This window comes from Protomyctophum parallelum (assembly GCF_964188405.1).
Source record: "Protomyctophum parallelum genome assembly, chromosome: 8".
NCBI classification, from domain to species: domain Eukaryota; kingdom Metazoa; phylum Chordata; class Actinopteri; order Myctophiformes; family Myctophidae; genus Protomyctophum; species Protomyctophum parallelum.
In genome coordinates this window covers 34138363-34166086 of record NC_139703.1, presented here as the reverse complement: position 1 = coordinate 34166086, position 27724 = coordinate 34138363, and the positions used below count along the sequence as shown (strand labels likewise).

General features: G+C 45.7%; 1 protein-coding gene across 2 annotated transcripts in view; it reads right to left on the bottom strand.

The window, feature by feature from the left end:
- Positions 1-1943: 1943 nt before the first annotated feature.
- dag1 (dystroglycan 1) overlaps positions 1944-27724 on the bottom strand; it is a 55998-nt gene continuing 30217 nt past the window's right edge. For both annotated transcript variants that reach the window (XM_083772094.1, XM_083772095.1), the window contains 3 exons: positions 26121-26882; positions 6797-7270; positions 1944-6417 (listed from right to left, as the gene is read on the bottom strand). In XM_083772094.1, the coding sequence (XP_083628220.1) occupies positions 4570-6417; positions 6797-7270; positions 26121-26513 (2715 nt within the window). In that variant the 5' untranslated portion in view covers positions 26514-26882 and the 3' untranslated portion in view covers positions 1944-4569. The remainder of the gene's footprint in view (positions 6418-6796; positions 7271-26120; positions 26883-27724) is intronic.

Below are 27724 nucleotides of genomic sequence, written 5' to 3'. Positions count from 1 at the left end.
TCACTTTTAGCAAATGTGTCCCTCTTGTGCCAATATGTATGTGTCCTTTTTATGACCATCTATGGAAATACTTGGTGTCATACCCTGTATATTGGCATGCCCATATATGGGCATATAACGTCGGTCCCATACATTACCATATATAGTGCATACTAGCGGTCGGATCTGTGGCTCTGGACAACCGGATCTCCATATACAGGGTTTGTTTATGGCTATGTCAGAGTGACGTGGCCGTGGTCCTGCCTATATATTGGGCGTATGGGGTTTGTTTATAATTATGTCTGAGTTATAGTGACGTCAGAGGTCCGCCCGCCCACCTTTTCAGAGCGCCAAAAAACTAAAAACTCAAACTCAAAGCAGATAAGCGCTCCAGATCATTGCTGCTTTTTCTTTCCCCTTCTATCCAATCCGATGAGTTGAGAGCCGGTGAAGAGACAAAGAGATTGTTCTTGTCTGATCAGAGCCTGAACTTGAGTGACAGGCAGCATCAAGACAGAGAAGGCGCTGCAAGCTACTCTGATTTGAAGACTGCACAGAAAAGACACACTCTGCGTTTTTCGGCCTGCAAACAGTGTGTGATAGTCTCCTAAGGGGCCGTGTCCAGTGTCCACAGAATTATTTTTGAGCTGTCAGCGCCTTTCTGCCATCTGCATTTATATGGCGAAGACATTCTGGAGTGCTCCTCTGCCCTGCGCTGTGTCTTGTCTTTCAGCGCTCTCGCCATCCAGTGCCTTGGGCGCATCAAACAGAAAATACTTCAACTTTTGGCGAAGAGCGCTGCTCATCAAGGTTGCGTTTGATCCTCCCGACTGTCTGACAACCTGCTCATTAATTTATGACCTAACTTTGAATCGTTACCACAACCATGAGAATTCCAGGTTTACGGTTATTTTGGGTAGTCTATTGTGCCAATAATAACGCAGATCATTCAAGCACAGCAATGCTTGGTTTTGAATGTTGCAGGCGTCAATAAACGTTCTGTGTACGAAGCATACACATGATATGAAAAAGTGCCGATGTAGATTGCAATAATGGACCCCTATCAACACAGATTGAAGGGAAATGACTACAGTGATGCTGGGGTTGTGTTATGAGAGGCCGTGTCATGTCCTTGCGTTATGCAGGTGCCTGTGTTGACAAGGAGCCTCAATCAGTCTCTGATCGATGCCACATTAATCTCTGTCATCCTCGTGATCCATTTACCCATTTCATCCCCCAGCCATGTCTTAGGAAAGCATCCATCACCCCCTCTCCTCGCACAACACACATCCTCCCAAATTAAGGCCTGTCACCATCGGTCAGGGGGGTGTGAGAGTATGGAGAATGTATGTACATCTAATCAATCGAGTGATCAATTAAAGTCAGCTGTATGTAGTGTGTGTGTGTGCACGTGTGTGTGTTAGTATATATGAGTAAGAGAGTGAGTGAGAGATAAAGGTATTTCTACAGGTTTCACATATAAACATATCAAACATTTAATTTCCCTTTAGATGTCATTGGGATTGGGGTATTTGTCAATGTCAACTATCAGGAGCATTTGGGCGTTAGCCCATCATTCAGCTACAGCCAGCCATGTTTGATGGACTTTCAAGCTGATTTGTCCAACTAATTATTTGATAGTCAGTCAAGCACGGCAAAGATGTCCACTGTGACCCGTCCAATCAGTCCTGACTGAGACATACAAAACATCCACCCATCAAGATGCCGTCTAGTGGGAGGGGGGTGGGGGGATGGGTGGTCAGCCATGGTGGACTTGAGATGGATTGATTTATCAATAATGAGGCTAAGTGGACGCATTAGAAAAGCAATGGTGACCAGAGGCTCATCCATAAACATCAATTTGGGTTTGATTGTGATGCACGACAGGATAACATACTTATCCCCTTATCCACAATCCCAAGAGAGACAGCAGCCCCTTTTCTGAGACAAATACATGTGTCAAGAGTGGTTATTTATTTTTATTTTTTTAATCGTACCAGTTGGTTTTATTATGACAATGCACACTCGCTAAGCAAAAAAGCCTTGGCATCCTACAAGAACCAACTACATCATGATACACTGTACGTGTCACTCGCTTCCAACCTGCATCGACCAGTCACTGAATGGACTGCAACATACATCATTATTGCAAAGGGTCACTTTCAGTCAAAAACAAACAAAACAAACAAAAACAAAAATAATCGTTAGCAAACAGAAGGGCATAAAAATAACATTTTTTGATTACATAAAATACGGGTCATTCCAACTTTTTGTATAGCAGGAGATACATTTTTCTATGCAAACGCACACACACGCTGAAAGAACTTAAATAAAAATAAAAACACTTGAAATATGTGACCCATGAGAGAGAGAAAAAAGGGTGTACATAATCGAATCAATACTCTAAGCTAAGATTTTACAAATCGCAGACTAATCATTAATCTTTTTTTTTCTTTTTCCTTTTCATAATCAAACAATTTGAGGCTGTATCAAAAACTTTGTAAAAAAATTAGAGATTTTCCATGACCATTATTTTGTTGTGTGATTTTCCCTTCAGATATGTCATCTCCCTCCCTTTCCTCTCTCTGTCATCTTCACGCTAGCATAAGCTCTCCTCTCTCCTCCGACCTCTAGAGCTGATTTATACCTTGTCGCATGATGCCATAGCGGACCGAAAATAGCCAGTCTATAGGCTCACAGCGTGCTGTGGACGAGAGTTGTGAGCCTATAGATCTGCTATTTTCAGTCTGCAGGCGCCGTTGTGCGGTGGAGCATAAATTACAGTAGGCATACAATGTGACTGACTCTACAGTCCCTTACCGGTGACATTCTCCATTGGCACACTGTTTGTTTTCTTTGTTTTTTTTTCCCTCCTCTCCCCAGAGCTGAGAGTTGAGCCTCGGTACATAAAAAAATAATTTCCCCTGGTCTAAAATAAACTGCAGGGCTCCTCTTCCCAGTTGACATAAGACATCTGGAGCTGATGTGTAAATATACAGCTCCAACCTGACAAGTGAACCACGGTATGTACAAAAGACACTTTTTGTTGCATTACTGAAAAAAGCAGAAATTGCGTTCCACCATCAGTTAAGATCGTCAACTTCAACTAAAACATAGGCATCCATTTTTGGAGTGAAAACAGCGGAAAGGGGGAACCTGTTGATTGTGTAAAACAGCAATCCATGCCTCGCAAAAAGTACCGAACCTAGCCAAACTGTCTCTCAAATGGTTTGCCCCCTAATTGATCTGTCAAAAGGCAAGAGAAAAGGACAGTTACATGCTTTCCCACATACTGTAAGCGGCAGGTCTGTGACTGAGCTGTGGCTTCCATCCGATCCGGCTGTTCATTCACTCACCCTCTCAGATATGAACTGTGCATACTTATCCACTTAGTCATGTGCACCCAGCCAAACATAATGTACATAATATCTGCTGAGTGTAAGAACAATAAACAAGGATATCTTCACATCACAGAGAGCATCCGTTGTTGACTCGTATGAGACGTGTTCATATTGTTTCACCAAGGAGACAAAAAAGAGCTCCTGCAGATTATTTTAGGGAGGCACTCCCTTCCTTCTATCTTTTTTCTTCCACCACCCAACAAAAATAAAATATATATATAATAATGCTATCTATCAGAACATCTTTTCGATATACAGTGAATCTTTAAAATGGATAAAATCAAACAAACATCATTTATTATTCATGTCTAATTCGTTTTTAGGCTACCTTGTTATTCTCATCTCGACTAGACATAAGGATAGAAATGGACAGCTAATGTTAAAAGGCAAACTGTATGGAGTCCCAATCCATGCACGCGCACACGCACGCACGCACACACGCACGCACGCACGCACGCACACACACACACACACACACACACACGCCTCTCATTCGTATATGTGTTGTCTGCAGGGGCGATCCAAAATCCTTGCAATAAAGATTTGTTTTTTTTCATATATTCAGAGAATCACTCTCTTTCTCCTTATTAAAAACCAGAGTTTCTGCCTGCAGAGGTCTGATGGCAGTTCATTGTCTTCTCGTATTATTAAAAAGGGGCACAAAAGGAGCGCTGTTAGGCAAAGTAGTTTGATGTGAAGTATGTCCAGAAAAATAAACAGAAATTGGGGGATGCAGACACAGAAGACCCCCAAAACAAAAGCAGATTTTCAAAACAACATTGAGGAGGAAAAAAACAAACAGATAAAAGCGCTGGGATAGGAGAACACTTTCTCCCCAACTGTCGCTACTGACCAACTTGGTCAGCTCGTGAGCCGGCATAACAAGACGTTGTTTGTTCTTTGCAGGCCACCATAGTAGCTGGGTTCAAACTGAACCAGTAGTCCTGCCCAGCCTTTTTTTTTTCTTTTTTTTTTTACAGCCAATCTCTTCCTGAAACACCCCTCCCTTCCCACCCCATCCCAAACCAGAGTCCAAGTTGTCAGTATTGTACTTGTAGCACCTCTTTTCAAATCCCTCCCCTTTGTGTATATATCCAAACAGACAAAACATCAGCAAGGAAACCGACTCCTCAGTTCAATTCAGGTGTCCTCTCCCTCTGCCCGTGTGAGGGGAGGGCAGGGCCAAGTCTTAGGGTGGCACGTAGGGGGGTGGGGATCTGTAGGGGGTCATGTTCTTGGGACGGGAGCCCTTGCCCTCCATGGGGGTGGTGAACGGAGGCGGTGGCTGGTAGGGCGGTGCGTTGGGGTCCTCGTCCCGCAGAGCCGTGTACTCCCCTAGCAACTCCTGGTTCAGGGGTGTGGTCTCCGGCGTGGCCATGTTGGGGTACTCGGGCGGCGGGAGTGGGGGCTTCTCCTCCTGGAGGATGAGGGGCATGCTGGAAGAGGGAGGGGGTTTGGAGTCGTCCAGCTCGTCGGCGAAGATGATTGGCACGCCCTTCTTGATGAAGGTGGCCTGGTCCTCAATGGTCAGCTTGCCCTTCCGCTTCTTCCTGTAGCAGATCATCGCTATGATGCCGGCGATCAGCAATATGGCGGCCACTACAACGGCAGGGATCACCGTGTGGAGATACACATCGTCCGTGCTCTGGCGGCCCGTGCCCGAGGCCGGCGTCACAGCGGCGACCTCCACCATGGGAATGCTGTGCTCCGGGACGAAGGACCACATCCTGCAGCTAGCTTTGCCCGACACCTTGACGTCCAGGGGCCTGAACTCGGGCCCCATGGTGCTGATGAAGTACGGCTTGGGCGCGCCGTTGTCTTTAGCCAGCTTTGCACTCATTTCGGCGATCTGGTCCTTGGGACACGGGTTCTGTGGGAGGCTGGTGTTTGTCCACTCCACCACGATGGAGCCCTTGGTGATGTTGCGCAGGCTCACCGTGCTGCTGTTGCGGTCGCCCAGGGCCATCGCCAGCCTCTTCACCAGCAGGATCTTGAGGTGAATGTTGTTGGTTATCGACTGCAGCTCACCGTCGAAGCGAGCTTTGAAGAGCACCGGGGACTTGTCGTTGAGAGGCCAGCGGTTCACCCGCACCTCGAAGGCGTCGATGGCATTGAGGCCGCCTTTGTCGGTGGCGTGCATGAAGTACTCGTGCTTGCCGACGTGCTGGGCATCCGGCAGGCCATAGAGGAGCTGGCTGGTGGTGTTGAACTGGATCCAGGAGCGTTCTCCCACTGCTTCGTTGTGGTTCTCCCGTAACGTCAGGCGCAGCTTGTCCGTGGTGCCGTCCTCGATGTCGAAGAATGTGTCGGAGGGTATTTTGACCTCGAAGTAGGTTCCCACCAGTGCATTGACCTGGTCAATGGGGTTGCGCAGCTCAGGCTTTATGTTGTGGAGGTCTGGGACGACAGGGACGACAGGAACGACGGGCGAAGGCGTGGTGCTTCTAGACGGCTTGGCCGTGGTGGTCTTGGGCTCCCTGGGGGGTGCTGGCGTTTTGGGCTTCTTGGGCCTCTTAGTCGGCCTTGTGGTGGGGGTTGGGGTAGGTGGCGTGGCAGTGGGCACTACAAAGGTAGGCCTGGTCACAGTGGCCTGGATGGTGACGGTGCTTGTGGCCTCCATCACCTTGGTTGGCTGTAGCGGTATCAGGGTCGGGGTGTGAGCGATGGACTCGCGGACCCTAATCGTGGGCTTGCCAGGCAAGGGAACAGGTTCTCTCACGGGTGAGGCGAAGCTTTCGGTGGGGCCGGTGATGGACGGAGAGGAGAGGGTCGGGACGATCCTAACCGGAGGCTCCACCAGCGTCGTAGGGGGAAGCACGGTCAGAACAGGAGTCGGGGTGTTGTTTAACTGACGCCTCACCCTCTTTGGGACGTGGGGTTTCTTGTTGGCAATGTGCCAGCCCACCACGGGGTAGCCCAGCTTAGCGGACATGGTGCCCTCCTTGGCAGGAGTCTGGACGCTATTGATGTTTGGGACCGTGGTCTGGTCCAGGGAGCAGCCCAGCTTCCACGACAGTAGGGCTCCGTTTTCCACCACCTAGTTGCAATGAAATGCATGTATTAATACACAATGCATAATATATTAATAACCCTAATTTATTATAGTTTTATACTCATTTGTTAACTACCAAACTTACTCGTATTTATTATTATTATTATTATTATTATTAGATGCACTTTGCATTCTTGAGAATCTCAAAGTGCTACAGTAAGCAAATGCATAAAATAAAAAAGAAGAAACATCACACCACTAAAAACATCTAAGAAATGGAAACAACATTTAAACATGGGGGCCTAGAGGTTATTATTTCCCTCTCCCCTATCCATTCAATCAGTCTTCATCTTCACTCACCGGCTACAACTAATTCTATTTTCACTCATCCATTCATTCATGTTCAACCAGAGCACCTACGCACCTTCTTAGCATTTCCCGGACCAGCCATGAAAGCTGACATGTCAAACAGCCGATTGTTGACCACCGGGAGGATCTTCATGTGCTGGAGAGCCACACCGGAGAAGCCCCGCATCCTGTCCAGGAGCTCCACCCTCTGCTCCGAGTTCATCTTGGTCAGATCGGCGTCCAGGATCACCGTCAGCACCGTGACGGGCTCCTCGTGGCCACAGATGAACGGCTGCACCTCGTTGTTGGTCTCCAGAGAGGCCTGGTTGAGCGCCAGCTGTGGCTGCTCGCCGTCTAAGTGGTCCTCGGGGTGGACCTCGATGGAGAAGACCTCCGAGGCGGGCGAGGCGGGGGACTTAGTGCGGTTGGCGATGGAGATGGAGATGTAGTGGACACCCTTGTCCTCCTCTAAGGGGAGACCTCGGAGGACCCCGCTGTCCCAGTCCCAATGGAGCCAGGCCGGAAGGACATCCTTACCCATCTCGGTGATCTGAACAATGGAAGAGAGAGAGAGAGAGAAACTTGAGCTATTTTTCCTTTTACAAATGAGGTGAGATAAAATAGCTATTATTATGCTGTTCAAGAGTATCGCAAAGGGTGTCGAGTCCATTTACTCTGGCCCAGAGAGAGAACATAAATAGACCAGATAATGATTCTTCATTTGACAGAACCAAAATATCAAGGCATGGTCATTAATTATTTGCTCTGAGGCAAAAAGAGAGAGGGAACAAAGGACAAAAATATTGCAGTAGTGACATTTTCTATCTAAAAACTGTTTAAATAAACAGATTAACATAACTACAAGACGGTTTTTCAATCAGACATCTTGAAGATAATTAATTGGAAGACAATGTTTCTTTAATGACCTCACTTCCTGTGATAAAAAGTCAAGTGATTTTATTTGATAAGACGTGTGTGGACGTCCTGGGAGTGTGTAAGTGTTTAAGTCCCTTGAAGTGTCCTCATCTCACCCACACAGAATGTCATCCTCCATTTCTCCATTCACACTTAATGGCTTCAACTGAATCCCTTAAAATCTACTCTCCAATCCATGTGTTTGGATTGGTCTGGCAGCATATAATGGAGAATAGCTGTGACAACAGGGCATACTGTATCTGAAAAGTCACACACTCTATTTGAGCTGACAATGTTGCAGTGTTGCATGAAGAGCACTGAGACAAATTGAAACAGGCATGACATACGGGTTGGCTTTCAAACTATCACTGCAAATCATGTACATAAGGCACACATTTTGGCCACACGCACAAGAACCCCCGACCTACTCACAAGAATACAGACTAGTGGATTGTAATTTGAATCTGGACTAAAATTAAAATAATTTAGCCAATTACATGGCTGGGGACACCCCTGTGCCTGGCAGTTGGATGGAGAGAAATGGATCACCAGAAAAAAGTGACTGACACACACACACACACACACACACACACACACAGAACACACACACACACACGCACGCACAAACGCACAAACGCACAAACGAGAACAAATGTGCCCTACGCTCCGCTGCTCCTTTAAGTTAATTCTGCAGCTAATAAATCCTGGTTGATAAATTATGTAGAGGCAACACTCCCATGGCACATCATTAATGCTCTAACCAGCACACAGGCAGTGCCGGGGGGAAACACACACGCACAACATGCACAGGCAATAGGAACACTGTACACAGGACATACTAGCACACACAAATGCAAACTCTGGCATAACTATACACACAAATATATATTTGTGAGTATCATGTATGTACAAGTTATGGACACTAGCACAAAATAAAAACACTTTGATGATGTATGGTATATGCAAGGGCACAAGTATAGCCTCACACATAACGCACATAAACAATGATAATTCATTAAAAATATGTCCGCGACCCACAAATGGGTCCCGACCCACTGTTTGGGGAACAGTGCTTGTAGGGCATGTGGCCTCCTAGTCACAGCACAGAAACAGTGCTTGTAGGGCATGTGGCCTCCTAGTCACAGCACAGAAACAGTGCTTGTAGGGCATGTGGCCTCCTAGTCACAGCACAGAAACAGTGCTTGTAGGGCATGTGGCCTCCTAGTCACAGCACAGAAACAGTGCTTGTAGGGCATGTGGCCTCCTAGTCACAGCACAGAAACAGTGCTTGTAGGGCATGTGGCCTCCTAGTCACAGCACAGAAACAGTGCTTGTAGGGCATGTGGCCTCCTAGTCACAGCACAGAAACAGTGCTTGTAGGGCATGTGGCCTCCTAGTCACATCACAGAAACAGTGCTTGTAGGGCATGTGGCCTCCTAGTCACAGCACAGTTGTTTACAGTCTCCCCCCTGTTGGTCACAAGGGCCACTAGTGCCGACTGTAGCAATTGACAACCTCGTTCTGCAAACGATGTTCCACACAGCAGGCGAGCACAACTATAGGCCTTCATGTTTACATTTCTTCTGCATCAGAACAGCAGTTGATGTGGGTCCAGTAAAGCCCTTTGGTAAATGGTCTGCATTTCTATAGCGCCTTTATCCAAAGCGCTTTACAATGTGCATTGCATTTACCCATTCGCACACACACACACACACACACACACACACACACACACACACACAGTCATACACAGTGGAGGCAACCATGCGAGGCATCCACCTGATAACCAGGAGCGTTTAGGAGTTAAGTGTCTTGCTCAAGGACATTTAACACGAAGCCGCCCCTTTGAGAATTGAACAGTGATTAAGGGCTATACAAATAAACTTAATGTGACACTTCTTTTTTCTCAATCAGTATCTATATGAACACACATAAAATGTGCACACACGCATGCACGCATGCACGCACGCACGCACGCACACAGCTGCTAAGCCTCTAACAATTATCTCTCCGCAGACTCCAATTCCTTCGGTACACTTCCCACCTCCTACAAGAGCCTCGACACCTCCTCAAACCTCCTCCCCCTACAGTAATTAAACATCCTTCTTCTCCACCTTGGGAAGTTCCACACCAAACCACATCAGAAAGGCACACGCACACACACTCACACACGCACCCGCGCACCGGCAGCAGGAAAAGGCGAGGCCCTGTTTATTTATTTCAAGACCACGCAGTGATTCACATGAATAATGAATTAAAGTCTCATACACATCACACATGCATGGAAACGGAGCACGTTTTCTTTTTATTATGATGTCCCCCCATTCCAAAATATACCCATTCATAGAACAATTCTCATCCACATTTCTCATTTGCTAGTTGTGCTTGTAGCTACCGCAGGCATTGAGAACAAAACTAAACCCAACTAAACTAAAGCAAATACCTCAAATGCAGAGAAATAAGAGTCAAGCCTTATTTAACTTTGTCAAGGGTCTGTGACAAGCCCTGAAACTTTGAACCAAGCTCCTGGCGACACCACATGGCACCCCAAATTAAATCATAACGAGAGAACCCACGAAGGCTGAGGCGGTCGCCGGGCAGTAATCTTGTGTGAATGGTCATAATTGCTCTGTAAATTGCCCTGTCGTTCTCCCCTTGAGCACAGGGCTGATCTCTCTCTCTCCTACCCCTACGCTGCTAACGACGGGCGGCTTAAAATGATGACGGAGCGTGCTTTATTTGATTTGTCAGGTACTCAGGCGAATGCGAGAGGTCGTCAAGCCGCGGGGCCGATTGAAATCACACACAACGCATGTTAATAAGATGATGACTTTGGCTATTTCAGACTGCTCGAAACAAGGCCGCAAAGATTACAGTAGTTACAAAAAGTCAAGTGCCCGGAATCGCTGCAGGTGCACCGTATGCAGTGTTGCAGCTTCAAAATCTCCTGGACCAGTTGGGAAAAAATGTGTGCGGGGAAAATTAATGACAATATGAATGATGCACTTAACCCCAGATCACTCCATTTGGGGATGTTGAGAGGATGATAGTGGACGACTGAGGTCGCACTGGGCAGCTCCCGGGTGTGAGCAGCAGTGTGTTTTATTCCACCAGCAGAAAGCCGTGCCTTCCCATTGGAGCATTCTTCTCGACTATTAGATTACTGCTGGAAGCATCTTTATGCACAACGGAGATGCCTCAAATCCCCTCGCACCCTGTTCGTGTCTATACAAGTGATGTAACTCTTCCGATTGTAGTGATGCACAGAAGTGGGGGTTGAACCCCAGCCTGCCGTGCCAATAGGGCTGAGCTGTTGTGGGCCGGGTCTTGGCTGGGTGCTGCACTAGCATAATGTGTCTGAGGGAAAGAGTTTGACGTTTGGCCCTAAGGGTTATCATATGCTAGATCAGAAACTATCCAGCCATTCCATTATCCAGCATAAAACCCACACCATTGGCATGGTTACGATTTGTTCTCGCCTTTAAAACTAAAGAAAAAAAAGCCAAAAAAAAGGAGGGAAAAAAAGGCTAGAATTAGGAAACATGCAGTTCATTCTGTTATGGATGCCACTGTGCTCTGACTACCTGGTGCGATGTCCTAGTTTTGTAACATCTCGTAAAAGGAAGGGAAAACCAGTTCACTTGATTTAATTATTTATTCGCCACAGAACATTTTTGGTCATCCGGCCTTCAACAACTTACAAAGGATGGCATGCATTCCTTACTTAAAGAGGATGGTAGGTTGCCTGGTGAATCTCATTCCCAACTACCAATCATTGTCTATATTCAACTGACATTCTTATTATTATATCTGCTATAGTGCATGATGAGTAGTACTTTCTACTTTTGGTACTTCAAGTACATTTTTATAAAGATACGTTTTATTTTATCGAATTCAATACTTTTACTTGTACTTACTTGTACCAAAATGGACACATTGTGTTTTGCTAACACACTATTCATCTATCTCCGGGCAGTAAAAGAAAAGGCTAAAAGGCAACCCACAGACCAGACTGTTTTACAAGCAAAGCTATTAAGACAGGGGCAAGGGCACCGAGATTTACATACTGATGCAGACATCACCGCAGCCCCACTTTTTAATGCCTGGACTCTATAGCCATTTCCAAGCGGTCTACTGGGGATTCGTTAAATTCTTAAATTGCTATCTCTTTCCACAATCAGAGGAGAATACAAAGTGACTGAACTGGCAACCACTTGATGTAGACACAAGCAATGGCTGACATCTGCTCAGTCTTAAGTTTAATTAAAAAAGAGAATAATAACTAATCTCATCAAAGACAAGCTGCGTTTGATCGTGGCACACACACACACACACACACACACACACACACACACACACACACACACACACACACACACACACACACACACACACACGTTAGCCAGGAAGTCACCGTGACTATCTGCACGCTATACTCTGCGTGCTATAAGCTAGCAGGATAGAGCTGGTGTGTGAAAACGGTCCTGTGATGGATGGGTGTAAAACAGTGGAAGACATTAGCCTCTTGCAATGATTTTTAATCTACTCTCCATCCATCGCTCCTTCTTGATAGTTTCTTGTTTGTTGCGGGGGTTTTGTATGTCAGTGCAGTCCTTGGTCACAGAGGATAGCTATGATAATTTTAACCACTTAAAACCCTATATGCTCCTTGTTTCATCTTCACCAACACTCGATCTACAAAATAGCCGACCTACAAGTTCACAACGTGTTGCCGAGCGTGTAGATCTGATATTTTCACTGAACGCTCTGATCACATGCACAGAATAGGGATGATAGGGTTCATGTGGTTAAAGGGATATTTCACTTTCAAAAAAACTTTTGGTCTACTCGTCTAATAAATGAGAACAGTGAATGAAAAAACGCACCCCCCTCACGTTAGGACAATATCAGTCACCAGAAAAAAGGTTGGGTGTTTTCGATGAATCTATCAAGGTTAAAATGGAAAATGGTTTGAAGTTATAATGGGTTTGTATAGGAAGGGGGAGGGGCAGCTAAAATTAATATAAAATATCTAAATACTGAATCAAATAACAAAAAAACTGTCTGGGGTGTTACTATAAGTTGTTTTTTTAAGCGAAATATCCCTTTAAGATGCGATGAAACAGCCATGACTCGTACAGAAATGTATAGGCTCTCCCAGGTAATGGCGTCTATTTAGTAGTGCAATCATGATCAGGGTGAGGAACCCCCCGCTCTCATTATTTTCTCCTGCATGGGAGACACACACATTTTCATCACCTGACCTCTTTTGAGGACAGGTGAAGGGAGTGTGAGAAGGAACGACGGACAGAGGCAGGCCGGGGAAGAGAGAGAGAGAGTGACTGAGCAAGAGAATGACAATGATGAAGAGAGATAGACTGTCTATGAGAGAGAAGAGCACAGGAGAAAATGGCTGTGTGATGTGAAAGAAAGCGAGAGACTGCAAGAGAAGAGAGAAAGAGAAAACAAGCAGAGAAGCGACAGAGAAGAGAGGAACACAGTGAGGGACTGTTAGCTCTTAAATGACTGCAAGACAAAGAGAGAGACAGCAAAGAATGAGACTATGATATTATCCCACACGTGCAGATATCAAGTCCAGGAGTCCCTCAGCGGCTTTTTGGTGAGGTGGGAGAGAGAGAAAGAAGGCCATTGTTGTGAGGAGAGAAAGACGGCCATTGTTGCAGACAGGAGCCCAGTGACAGCTCCACAGATAAGCTTCATATTTTGGCGTCGTCGAGTAAGGAAAGAGAGAAGAGGGCTTGGCAACGGACATGACTCAGGTGAAATTGGGGAGAGGGAGAGAGAGGGAGCAAGAGAGACACAGAGGTGGGGCTTAAAAGCAAGGGCCAATGATGACACATGGAAGATGGAGGGAAGGAACAAATATGAGGTGAAAATAACAGAGGGTAGGGAGAGAGGTACTGTCGGAAGGACAGAATAGCAGGGAACATTAAAGGAGTGACAGTGTGAGGGAAGGAAGGAAGGAGATAAGGCAAGAAACAGGAATAGCAAGTTGCTTGACGGAGATAATAGAGGCAGGAGCGAGAGAAAGAAGGAGACAGTCAACTATATGGGGGTCCAGAAATGGACTGGGGGATAGAATACATGAAGAACAGAGGGGAGGATACAGGAGAGGAACGAAAGGGGCCATCGTAAAGGAGGAATGGATGAGAGGGAAGGGCAGAAAGAGGGAGAGAGAAGGAGAAAACCCTCCAGTGTACCCAATACAATCTGCTAATTTAAGAGCTGGAGTTAAACACTCTCCGAGTTAAAAGTATTTTAGGGCAGTGGTTCCCAAACCTTTCAGGTCGAGACCCAAATAGCACATGTACAAGCGCACAACACGTCACTTTGCGTCGCACTGTGAGCTTGTAGATAACTATTTTCGCTACTTCTTAAATAATGTATATAATACAATATTTCTTAGATTCGTTTTAAAGGTTTTATGACATTCATTTCCATTTATTTTCTTTTTTCTTTTAGGTTTTATGACCTCAATTACACCCAAAAAACCTGAACTTTGAACATTCAGTGGATTTTCTGTGGTCTGAAGTTTTCTTTGGGGTTTTTTGGGCCTTTTGAGCTACAATGAAAACAGGCAACACAGTGAAACAGTGACATCTGCTGGCAAATCCCATTGACATATGGGATTTGCAGTAAGTGATGTCACTTACTGCCGGCAAATCAGAGCACCTGTTTGAGCCAGAAAACCCCAGATCACAGAAAATCTACTGAATGTTAAAAGTTCATGTTTTTTGGGTGCAATTGAGATTAGAAAACCTAAAAAAAAACAAGAAGAATTCCAAAACCTTTTTTTTTAATGTCACAATCCCTTTAAAATGTTTATTGTGGTGCAGGGAGAGGAAATAAGATGCTACACAGAGACAGAAAAAAGAGAGAGAACAGATAGGGAGAAAGATAGCTATGCACTGTATATCTAGTGTGTAACATACTATATATACAGTATATACACTTAGATATAGTCAGAACAGAGGGAGTGAGAGAGAGGGCCCTTGCAGGAATTACTGGCACAGTCAAATGTTTCCAGTGGAACATTTGAGACGCCCCGGGAGGAGTTGGGACGGGTAGATGGATGGACGTCAGGGGGGCAAGACAGGCCAGAATGGGAGTTGTAACGGTGTGTGTGTGTGTGTGTGTGTGTGTGTGTGTGTGTATGTGGGGGGGGGGTAGCCAATGGGCAGGCAGATGTTTGCGAGAGGCAGAGGACTCGTGACACTCATTTGCAAGTGTTAAAAATTCATCCGTGGCCCACGGCTGTAGCATTCAGGTGCACACTGCACACAGAGAGAGAGAGAGAGAGAGAGAGAGACAGAGACAGAGACAGAGACAGAGAGACAGAGAGAGAGATACCTGGTGGTGGAAAATGCATGCCCAAACTGTCTTCTGCTTTTCAGAAAAAGCAGCCTAATTCTCTCTGGGCTGACAACTGTGTATTTTTGGGGCCTAACAATTTGTTTTTCCCCCGTTAAAGCTGGAAGTGAAGCAGGTGGTTAATAAGACAGCGCCCTGTGACTGAAGCATCACAGGTGTAAGCTTTTATATCCATGAACTGTCAGTTGGTTCTCAAGTAAATAGCTCTCAAACTGACAGCTATGTAATACGGCATTTTGCTGCATAATAAACACTAATGATGATGAAGTAATGTTTGCTATGATACCACCCCCCCAGTCTCAACCAAAATTAATACCAGTGGTCGAAAAAGTACTCAAATGTGTTACTTAAGAACTACTCTGTTACAAGTAGTGTGGAATTCAAAATGTACTTGAGTAAAAGTACAAAAGTATTGGCATCAAAATGTACTTAAAGTACCAAAAGTAAAAGCACTCATTATGCAGAATGTCCCTTTTCAAGTTTTCAAATGTACAAATTTGAAAATAGCAGATCTACAAACTCACAATGCGTCGCATCGCAGACATAAGGAAAATATTATGGGCTGTGGGAGGAGATGAAAAATGCCATTAAAAAGCTTGTGATTGCATGAGCGAGAGACAGAGAGAGAGCAAAGGCAGATGCAGGAGTGGCATATGTCTTGCTAAGATATGCGTGGGTGAATTCACACAAATGTATGTACTGTATGTATGTGTGCACACACATGAACACACGCACCCACGTACACACAAACATCAACACACACATACACAAAGCTGCAGACACGCCCTATTTCCGAGTCGTTAAACTACAATGATTGAGAGGGCTCTTAGCAATAAAGCCTGCCCTAAATCACACGCACGTGCGCGTGCACACACACACACACACACACACACACACACACACACACACACACACACACACACACACACACATACACATATAACCTGAGGTAAACCTGGTTGCCAAGGCCTGCAGACAGACTTTTTCTCTTTCTCACTCATTCTTTCATTCTTCCTCTCTCAGTCGTTCATTTTCTCTCTGGGCTTCTGTCCTTTACTCTGGGCAGAGAAATACAGACAAACCCCCCCAAAAAACATTTGGTTGGATTTTACAGCAATGAATTGGCCAGTTAGAGGCCAACAGAAGCTGGCCTTTGTTCCACTCCAGATGTGTACAGTACACATGAGACAGGATAAGGAGAGAGAGAGAGAGAGAGAGAGAGAGAGAGCGAGAGAGAGAGAGAGAGAGAGAACAAAGAAAATGGCAGTGCAGTTGTGTGTTAGCATGTCTTTAACTTTGTGTACATCAGTCTCCGCATGCATGTCTTGGCTGGTTTGTTTTCAAACTAGCTCCTTCGATTGGTTGCTGGTCTGGAGAGAAACAGCACAACCATATAGCATTCTACCTGCTGAGATATACAGCAGTGTGTGTGTGTGTGTGTGTGTGTGTGTGTGTGTCTTGGAGAGAGTGGGAGAAAGAAAGAAAGAGAGAGACGTGAAGGAAGAGCAAGGTGTTAGAGTGTGTATATGTGTGTCTGTGTATGTGTTGAATCTCTCTGTCACACTGTGTGTGTGGTTTGTTTTCTGCAGACTCTCAACTTCTACTCTGACTAATGCTGCAGCTCCACCAGAATAACTCACTACTGTCAGGGTGCGCACGCACACACACACACACACGCAAACACACAAACACACACACACACACACACACACACACACACACACACACACACACACACACACACGGTAGAACTTTTCTAGGTTCCTCATTCTTAAAAGGAATGCATGTCCTAGGCACTAACAAGTTACAACATGGACATGCGCACGCATGCAGGCACACAAATGCAAAAGCCCACTCTCTCCAAATAGCACAGGTATAGCCAGACAAATTCATTTCTCTCCGGTAAGGAACGGTGTGACTCGGCTGAACTATTCTGAATTAGAAAGAGGAACAAACAAAAGCCCGTTTGTTGCTCTGACAGTTCCAGGAATATCTGCAACAGACCATCTACAAAAGAAAGAAACTCATAATATATTATATATTTATAAGGGGGCTGTCTGGACAAATAAACATTGCAGTACTCCAAATAAACCATTGCTATCTTCCGTAGATTGAATGTGTCCAAACTGTCCATCAATAAGCCTTAAGCCTACAGTACTTTGGTCTTAATGGGATGGGTAGCCGTCTTTGCCTCGCAAATTGCGTACCAGCGTCTTTGCCTTGACCTCCAGGCTGGAGCCAAAACATGTCATTTCCGTCATTGGAGATGGCACACTGTTAGCAACCGCACCGGAACAAATGAATAGAATATACGACAGAATGGATAGAGTGATAAATCACGGTAATAAAAAAAGATTAAAGAGACGAGAGTGATAGAGTCCTCAGTCCAGCGACCTTTTGTGCCGACGTTACCGCGGAGAGCTCCCTCGATAGCAATAAATGAACAGCATAATGACGTGCTCAAAGAAAAAAAGGGGGAAAAGGTAAGAATGTAAAAGAAGGGACATCTTCCGAGTTGATTTACTCGTCCTCCGGTGACACGCTTGGAAAACACACTCGTCTTTTGTCGTCTCCTTTGTCGTCTCCATCAGTCTAGCACTGACAGGCCGAGCTCCGCCGTCAAACAATCATTTCTCCAGCGAGATGCTTGACAAACAGCCACGGCCAAGCCCTCGTTTGTCCCTGGGTCAGCAATTATCTCTTTTCTCTTTGATGCCTTGTGAATAATACATTAGCCACCTTCTTCTCTTTTCTTTTTTTCTTAACGGACTAACGAGCTGCTATAGACGCGATAGAAATCATTAAACCTTAAACACGGTGGGGTAATGAGGGACATGATATTCTAAGCAATGTTTTTGATGAGGCAGAAACGGAGCCATATTGCCTGCAGCTTGGTGCATTGGGACAGATTTCTACCATTTGAAGAACACTGACGTCTACTGCATAATATGCCAAATGTTGTTGTCAATATTGCCTGTAGCTGAAGATGAATAGGAATCTATAACAAAAACGGTGTAGAGTGTTCCTATTGCATGGGAATAACATAACACTTTAAAGAGACATAATAATGTTGCCCACTGTCAACACGAGTCTTTGCCTGAAAGTGAAAAAAAATTGATGGCGTAATACAACTGTATTATTCGGACAATCAGCTTTCTCCATACAGAGCTGTCTACTTCGGACCACGTTGTCAACTGAAATCCAATTAATTCAAGGAATAAAATAGTTTACCACTAAGGTTAAGAGCTGAGTTGACTAAAAGCAAATCCATTGTTAGCTAAATGTATTGTATTGTATTACTCGGAAACAATGCAAGTAGAGGAACGAAGCAAGTTGGGGAAAACCTATACATTCTCTGTTGCAGCACATTAGCTCCTAGTCTGTTGCCTTAAACGTGTAAGCAAACAGTATCTAAATATAATCTAGCACACAATGAGCTGCAGACTCCAAATATGGCTGTGGGTCAGATAGTCATCTGGAGGGCAGCACTTTGCTCACACACACTGCAGCCTGCACGGGGCGGCGGTGGCTCAGGGGTAGAGTGCCTGGATGGTAACCCTCACACACACTGCAGCCTGCACGGGCGGCGGTGGCTCAGGGGTAGAGTGCCTGGATGGTAACCCTCACACACACTGCAGCCTGCACGGGCGGCGGTGGCTCAGGGGTAGAGTGCCTGGATGGTAACCCTCACACACACTGCAGCCTGCACGGGCAGCGGTGGCTCAGGGGTAGAGGGCCTGGATGGTAACCGTAAGGTTGCCAGTTCGAACCCGGGCTCCCCCAGAGTTACTGTCGAAGTGTCCTTGAGCAAGACACTGAACCCCTAATTGCTCCCGATGTGCTAGTTGGTGCCTTGCATGGTTTCCGCTGCCATCGGTGTATGAATGTGTGTGTGAATGGGTGAATGTAATGCACAATCTCTGTAAAGCGCCTTGGATAAAGGCGCTATATAAATGCACCATTTACCATTTACCACGTTCCCCATAGCCACTATCAGCCATGCTGGACACCAGGCAGGTTCTGGTTGAGCAAAAATACTCAATGTATGGGTACACTCAACATACATTTGTGTGCATACACATCTTTTAAGACACGCTTCTCGCATGGTATCTAACCACACAGACTTTTGGGAAATCTGGTGGCCAGCAGTGGGTATACATTTGAATGTTCCCGTTTCATCATTATCAATGTTTATTGGTTATTTATCAGTTTAAATACTTATTACTTAAAACTGTACTTGTTTCGCTCTTTTATAACGCTACTACTACACCAAAGCTCTTTGCCAAGAATAGCCGATCAATATACAAGCTCGGTTCAATTGGTTAAATCACTACATTTTAGATATGTTGTATTAAAGAGTCATTGACGTTAAACCAGAGCTTTGGTCGCTGTGCAGTGCACCATGCAAGTTTTGACATAGTAGTCAAAAAAATAGAATGTATGGCTGAAGAAAGAGCCATACTATATAACATCAACTGGACAAAGGGGAGGCAAGTCCTAACATGGTAGGTGTACTGGAAGGTGCGCTTGGATAACACAGACACAATAGTACGGTAGTATGGATGGAATTTCAGATCCTCCGTTGCTAGGCTAAGGAGAAAACATTTCTCTTTTTAGTTTACATTTTTCTTTTACAACGCCGATTCCTCAAATATTCCCCCTCCCCCCTTCTCTCTTTGCAAATGTTAAATAGTTCATCTACAGTGTAGATGAACTAGATGAACTGTAGATTCTACACACATTGCTTGGCAGGGTACTGCTTAATCAAACACTAACACATAGCAGGAAAAGTTATATAAATTAAACAAAGGTGACGGAAAGGCCAAAATAAACCACCACCACCATTTTGATCACTCACTCACACACACACACACACACACACACACACACACACACACACACACACACACACACACACACACACACACACACACACACACACACACACACACACACACACACACACACACACACACACACACACACACACAATTTTGATCAACCAACACACACAATGCCACCAACAAAAACAACACCATCCCCCAATTATGAATGAATGTTGCAGAGTGTATAATTTGGAACACATGAAGCTCGGGGGGACCGCCTACTGTATGTTTAGCTACAACATAGCAACATGGCCACCACCATCCCAGTGCCAGTAACTGCCGGTGGTGCTAGCTGGCTACGATGACTCATATATTCTGGTGTATATGTGCGTGTGTGTTTTTATCTTTGGGTTTCCCTCCCTCTTTGGAACGCCAGTTTTCCACTGCCAGGCTGCCAGCTACGGCCGTGCAACAGCAGGGGATTGTGGGGTGAGTCTCTCTCTACTGAGAGAGAAGTATGGTGCAGTAATGGAAGGAGAGAAAACTGACAAAGAGATAAAGAATAGAATGATAATAATGGAAAGAGAGGGCAGGAATGGCATGCAGGGAAAGAGGGACTAAAAGAGAGACACGCATAAAGGAAATAATTGAATGACAGTGAGAATGCCACTGTTCAGAAAAGAGAAGAGTCCTGAGAGAGAAATACAAGACAAAGAGAGAGATGGGGAGAGAAGGCTGATGGTGTCCGTAGCTATCCTAGTGGAGTCAGCAGAGAGAGAGAGAGAGAGAGAGAGAGAAGGGGGGGGGGACTGCAAGGTCAGAGAGGAGAGGGAGCAAAATCTAGAGTCATAGAGAATGGAAAAACTAACTTTCTCAAAAGAATGGTTTATTTATAGTGAAGACTGAAATTGAGAAACAAAAACATTACAAAAAGTGTGAATGTGACTGCGTGAGTGACTGCGCGCGTGAGAGAGAGAGAGAGAGAGAGAGAGAGAGAGAGAGAGAGAGAGAGAGAGAGAGAGAGAGAGAGAGAGAGAGAGAGAGAGAGAGAGAGAGAGAGAGATGAAGCAGAATGGAGTAGAGAGGAGGGGAGGAGGGGCTATTCTTTTATTCTTTTTTGTTTTGTCACCATTACAGCCCCAGGGGGACTGGCCCTTTACAACAACTAGCTACTGTCTCCATTCATCAGGACAGCAGAGGTACACACGGGTCAGTCAATGTGTTCTGACAACCCACCACTCGCCTGCTGGCCACCCCCCCCCAACACACACACACACACACACACACACACACACACACAGTCTTGTTGCAAAAGCAGGTGTTCAGAGAAATTCACTCTCATGTACTGTACTTGCACACGCCAAAAGTATCTTAAAGAAATGTGCATATTGTTGGTGATGATCAAATTAAGTTAGAATGGCTTCTGTTCTCATGCCTCTATCATACACACTTTCACTCTGCCATCTCACACATTCGTAGGCATATGGACCCGCGGACAACACAAACACACTTGATTCATGAAGATGACTTGTTCAGATGATTTGTTATCCTGGCCTTTATACCTCCAAGAGGGGTAGTGTGCTCTGGACTCTGAACTCACATCCTCAACACGCACACTGCAATACTGCTGATGCATCGATAGGCCTGCACACACACACACACACACACACACACACACACACACACACACACACACACACACACACACACACACACACACACACACACACACACACACACACACACACACACACACACACACACACACACACACACACACACACACACACACACACACTTTCACTCTGGAATGGTCACTGCAATATAGAAATGCTTTGTTAAATAAAGGTCTGGAAATCAAAATGTCCTTGAGTAAAAGTACAAACGTATTGGCATCAAAATGAAAATAGCAGATCTACAAGCTCACAACATTGTGAGCTTGTAAATCAGCTATTTTCAAATGGCCGAAATGAAGTGGTTAATGTAATGTTTTGTAATAATAATCCAAATCTACAAAGTAGTAATTAATGTTTTCAAATACATGTGTAAAAGTACAATATTTGGATCTGAGATGTGGTGGAGTAGATGTAAAAGATTGGAAATTGGAAATACTCCAGTAAAATAAAGGTAATACTTAGAAATGGCTATATGTTGGTAGATCCGAGAAGGCTAGAAATCTTAAGCATGGAAAGAAATGAACTAGAAAAGTGCCCGTGTTTTAGAGTAGGATGATTTTCTAATTATTAAACCAAAACTCTGAGCTATGGTGTTATTTTCTATTTCATGTCTCCTTCACTTGAATATTTATTGGAAGAAACCTCCCAGGCTAAGTCTGACACTAATTTATTGTACATAGAAACATTCATTACACAGGCTATGCACCTTTATAATCCATTAACTGGAGGACTTGAAAAATGTTTCACAACCTCCTCCTGTAGTAACTATAAATAAATGTAGTGGAGTAAAAGTACAATATTTGCCTCTGAGATGTAGTGGAGTAGAAGTAAAAGTACAGACAATTGGAAATACTCCAGTAAAGTAAAAAATACCTCAAAATTGTACTTAAGTACAGTACTTAAGTAAATGTACTTTGTTGCTTTCCACCACTGGTAAATGGATTGAAGCTGTTCTTCTGATAGTGTTCTGGACAACGTTTCTAATGGAGAGTGGTCTGGAGGCCCGGCTATATATATGAAACCAGTTGAGCGGAACTGATACAGGTCCCGAGCCTCAGCTCGTGGGCCCCACCATGGACTCTTGGAAAACAGTCCTAAGATTCATTGACGCATGCACAAGCTAAAAGGTGAACGCGCCCATATCCGCCCAAGGGCAACTTCCACACAAACACTTGTCAAGATTTTCATAAGGAAAGGCCATTAGTATGGGAGCGCAACAACACCAGGCGTTAGAAATTGATTTGGCCTTTTCGCTACCGCAACCTTGAGCCCCCGACCTTACAAATACCTGAGGGGGCCCACTTTCTAAAGAGAGCGGGAAGGAGGGATAGGGCTGATGAATTTCATAAAGGGGGGCCATCGTGCAAGGGGAGGGGGGACCCCAGGGGCCTGAAGGAGGAAAAATAATAAGAGACTGAAGGCGGTGTTGAGATTGGGAATAATGGACAGAGTGAACGTTGCTAACATCTAACACATTCTGCCCATGCTCTTATCAAGAGAACCCGCAGTGTGAGTGAGTGAGTCTTTGATGTGTTGCTCAAGGACACGTCCGCAGTTACGCATTTGGGGCCGTTGTGGGGATCGAACCTGTGACCTTTCGCCTACAGTGCACCTTATAATCCTTCCCCGTCTTTCTCCCTGTTATTTGACCTCCTTTCACACAAGAACTCTCTCTCCCCTGCGTGTATGTTTTTCATTCTCCTCCTATCTTCTCCATCTCCCCCCCCCCCCCCCCCCCCCCCCCCCCCTGTATTCCCCACATCTCTCACTCCCCTGTCTCTCATCCACCTTCTACCTCTCTCTGGGCCCTCCAACCCTCACCACTCCTTTACACAGCGGGTTTTAGCAGAGAGGAAGGGGGGAGAGAGAGAGAGAGAGAGAGAGAGAGAGAGAGAGAGAGAGAGAGAGAGAGAGAGAGAGAGAGAGAGAGAGACTTTCTTCTGATATTGATAAATACCTATCTGTGTGAAAATGTAGTTGATATTCACAAATCCTTACATGTAACTGCATGCTAAAAGACAAACTACCGGTAGTTAATTTTTTCAGGATGCACAAACTTCCCACGATACAATTCTAATGATACATTACGTCGATTGCCCAACCCTGAGAGAGAGAGAGAGAGAGAGAGAGAGAGAGAGAGAGAGAGTGTGTAAATGAGTAGATGAAAGTGTTTGTCTCAGAGGAGAAAAAACAGCAGATGGATAAAGAGAAAGCGAGAGGCAGAGAGAGGGATCGAGGAAGGAGGAAAGCAAAGGATAGAGATGAGAAAGAAGGGAGACACCGAATCGCATGGTGCCAGTATTCGTTGTTTCCATGTGTATACGTGTGTGTATGCGTATGCGTGTGCGTGTGTGTGTGTGTGCATGTGCATGTGTGTTACGACTGGAAAGACCAAGCCTGCCATTCAGCTAGCATTAATTCTGTGTTTGTGTGTGTGGCCCTCAGGCTTGAGCACTGGACGTCTGAATTTCAAACGGTTGGCATGGTTCAAACACCCGAGGAGAGAAGAGGAGAAGACGTTCCTAACGACCATCACATCCAGTATAAATCAATTATAGAACACACAGTTCCCTGTCAACAATCTGCACCCAGTCAGGCTGCATTTATTAAATAAAACGGCAGATGGCACACATTGCTTTCTTGAAAAACATGAAACGGATGGTTCCATTTCAACCGGACATACCAGTTATTGAAAAACTACCAGTCTAAACTTTACGGTAATTATTATTATTATTAATTTACTTTTAAGACAACTTTTAAGTGCCTTTTGGACTAAGGATGGCGCTAGAGTTAAGGCCTAGTACACCCACAAGTGCACCCACAAGGTACACCCACAAGATTGTGCAGGCCATAAGACTGTGGGTGTACTAGAAGGCTATCAGGTGTGCAGGCCATAAGACTGTGGGTGTACTAGAAGGCTATCAGGTGTGCAGGCCATAAGACTGTGGGTGTACTAGAAGGCTATCAGGTGTGCAGGCCATAAGACTGTGGGTGTACTAGAAGGCTATCAGGTGTGCAGGCCATAAGACTGTGGGTGTACTAGGCAGCTACCAGGTGTGCAGGCCATAAGACTGTGGGTGTACTAGGCAGCTACCAGGTGTGCAGGCCATAAGACTGTGGGTGTACTAGGCAGCTACCAGGTGTGCAGGCCATAAGACTGTGGGTGTACTAGGCAGCTATCAGGTGTGAAGGCCATAAGACTATGGGTGTACTAGGCAGCTATCAGGTGTGAATGTGTGCAACTGCTTGTGAAGCAATGAGATACAAAACAAAGAGAAAATCTAAGAAGTGCTCAGCCAATCTTCCCAGGTGAATAATGGTTTTAAAAAAAGAAAGAAAAGTAGAAAAGAAATAGGATGGAAATGTTGTTAGTGAGTGCTTAAAGGGGGAATGTCATGCCCCTCGGGAGATAAGAACGGCTATCTGTCATGCTAATCATGATGATGACGTCAGAGTGGCAATGAGCTTTCCCCATTGTCTTCTATGCGGGCTTGGTGGCAGTAGTAGCATAGCAACTTATGCTACTCTTTTGGTGTCACATTTAGCTTCATACTGGGTGAAAGTCTCATTCGAAAATGTTAGTTACAATGACATTGAGTTGACGTGTTTTTTTTTGTTGCATAATCGCAATTTCGCATGTCCCATGCCCCGGCCATCTAGCTCGCTGTGTCTCTGTGTGTGTAAATGATGGTTTATAATGATGTTATTAGTGAGTGCTGATTTCTTAAAGGGGGAATGTCATGTCATGTCGTGTCAGCAGACCTTTAAGGGTTTTATCAAAAAAGTAGCAGCGTTTGGGGATCCTGTTGTCTGCCAACTGTAATTGAAGATGAGGAGAGAGAAGGCAAGAGAGGAGGAGATGAATGGAGGGGTGGAGAGAGCGAGTGAGCGAGGAAAGTGAGAAGGGATTGAGGGAGGGAGAGAGGAAGATGGATGGGTGGGAGAGGATGGGCAGGGGGAACGAGTGATCAAATATTGAAAGCCTGCACCATTAGGGAAGTCTAGATGACACGAGGAAGAAGGAAGGAGAGAGAGACTATTTAAATAGCTAAAAGAAGTTTGAAAATGAGAGAGAGAGAGAGAATTCCACTGAGAGAGAGAGAGAGAGAGAGAGAGAGAGAGGGAGAGAAAGAGAGAGAGAGAGAAAATTCCACTAAAGCCAATTCAGATATGACGATTCAAAGGCCATTGTGGAGAATGCAACGCAATTACAAAGGAGACATATTACAGTGAAGAGCCTCAGGTTAGAGGCTGTAAGTGGTGGCAGACACCTCCACATTTCCTGACACAGTTCTTTCATGCGAAATGGCAACATTTTAATCCTCCTTTACATTTGGAGTCAGCCCTCTCATTCAGGCCAAAAGTCCATCCTCTGCCATGGCTTTTTAAATGCTTTCCCCCACTATGTCTCGGACTGTGTTTGAGCATCCGTGACTGTGCACAGACGCTGTTGATTTACCGTGAGTTTGAAGCCTCGCAGGAGAGCGCGTCATGGTACACACACTGCAGACACAACGTTGCAGGATAGCGTGGACACAGGCGCACAAAGCATCAAACCGACCGACGACAAACACATGCTACCACGACTCACCTTGACAATGTCGTCCGGGTAGGTATCCTCCATCTTGCCCGTCGGCACCTTCATCTGGAAAACGCGGCCCACCGCCGCCGAGGAGTCTGGGAATGCTGCCATTCCGTTCTGCCGAGTCGTCGCCACCGTGGCCTCGTCCTCCATGGCCCGCATGCCGGCCACGCCTTCCTGGAGGTTCCTGAGGAACGAGGAGGTCATGGACGCCTCCAGCCCTCCTCTCTCCCGTTCTCCCTCCACCATCACCATCCCCCGCTGCATCTGCGCCTCGCTCCGCGCCGCCCCCGCCACCATCAGCAGCAAGCCTACAAGCAAGGCTCTAGTCCTGGCCGGGATCAGACCCAGCCCCAGGCTTGAACCCGCCGGGCCGCCGGCACTCAGCCTCTTCCTACACATTGTTTGCTTTGTTTTGTCGAGCCGTCACTCACACGGAAGAGAGAGAGGATGTCCGAATGAGGGGATTTGGAAGGCCGGGAAGGTAGCATACACCCCCAAAGGATAGAGCAAATCCCTTCTTTTCAAACGGCGCGTCCCTCTATCTCCTTCTGTCTGTTTTGCTGGGTCAATAGCCTCGACTCAGCAACCCCCCGCGAGGATCTTCTTCCTTTCTCCTCCTCCTCCTTCAACTGTTTTGTTCCTCTTTGCTTTATTTTCTCCTTTCCGTTTCTCTCCCTCCCCTCCTGCTTTATTCTCCCTCTTCCCTTGTTCCTTTGTGCAGCCTCTTCAGAGATTTAGGAGCTCCATTATGATGGATGCCTTTCAGACCTGTGAGTAGGGACAGAGAGAGAGAAAGGAAGGATCGTTAGTGCATTGTTTGCATATACAGAGTGAGGTGAAAACTACAGCTTGTGCCATCAAAACCCAGACCCCTCGATATCACACACGCACACACACACCCCCAGAGCCAGCAACTTTTGCACTAAATGGGCTATATGCACACACACCATTTTGGAACAAACTTGGGCCCCTTACTTCCTTCACAGGTGTTACCGCTGATACTAATGAAGGCTCTGTTCCATTCTGGTCAAACAGAGTCAGGTTGCTGCTATTGTGCATGTGGAAACACTCTGCTACACCAGTGGGTCTCAAAAGTGTCCTTGAGTGGGTTCTAAATGGCCCCGTATCTGGTGTGTAACTCTGAGATTGTACAAATTGAACCAAATGAACCTGTAAGGGTCTTGATCAGTTCAGCTGTAAGTGATTGGAAACACGTCAATCTCATTGTCGATAGAAATGTGCGGTACGGAGCACAGGGACAATATGATCAGTGCCCACACGCTCACACGTTTTCCTGAAATCCTTTTCTCTTGCTCAGTTTCTTCATCCTCCTCTCTCATTCTGGCTTGGTTTCGTAAGTTCATTCATTGCATATAAACTCTCTCTCTCTGTTTCACACGCACGCACACACACGCACACAGTCACACACACACACACACGCACAGGGGTTATTCATCGATCGAAGCCGAAAGAAAGAGACCGTGAAAAGGAGAGAGGGAGATGGAGAGAGAGAGAGAGAGAGAGAGAGAGGGGGGGGGGGGGGAGGGAGGGGGGACAGAGAGAGATAGGGAGAGAGAGAGAGAGAGAGAGAGAGAGAGAGAGGGGGGAGA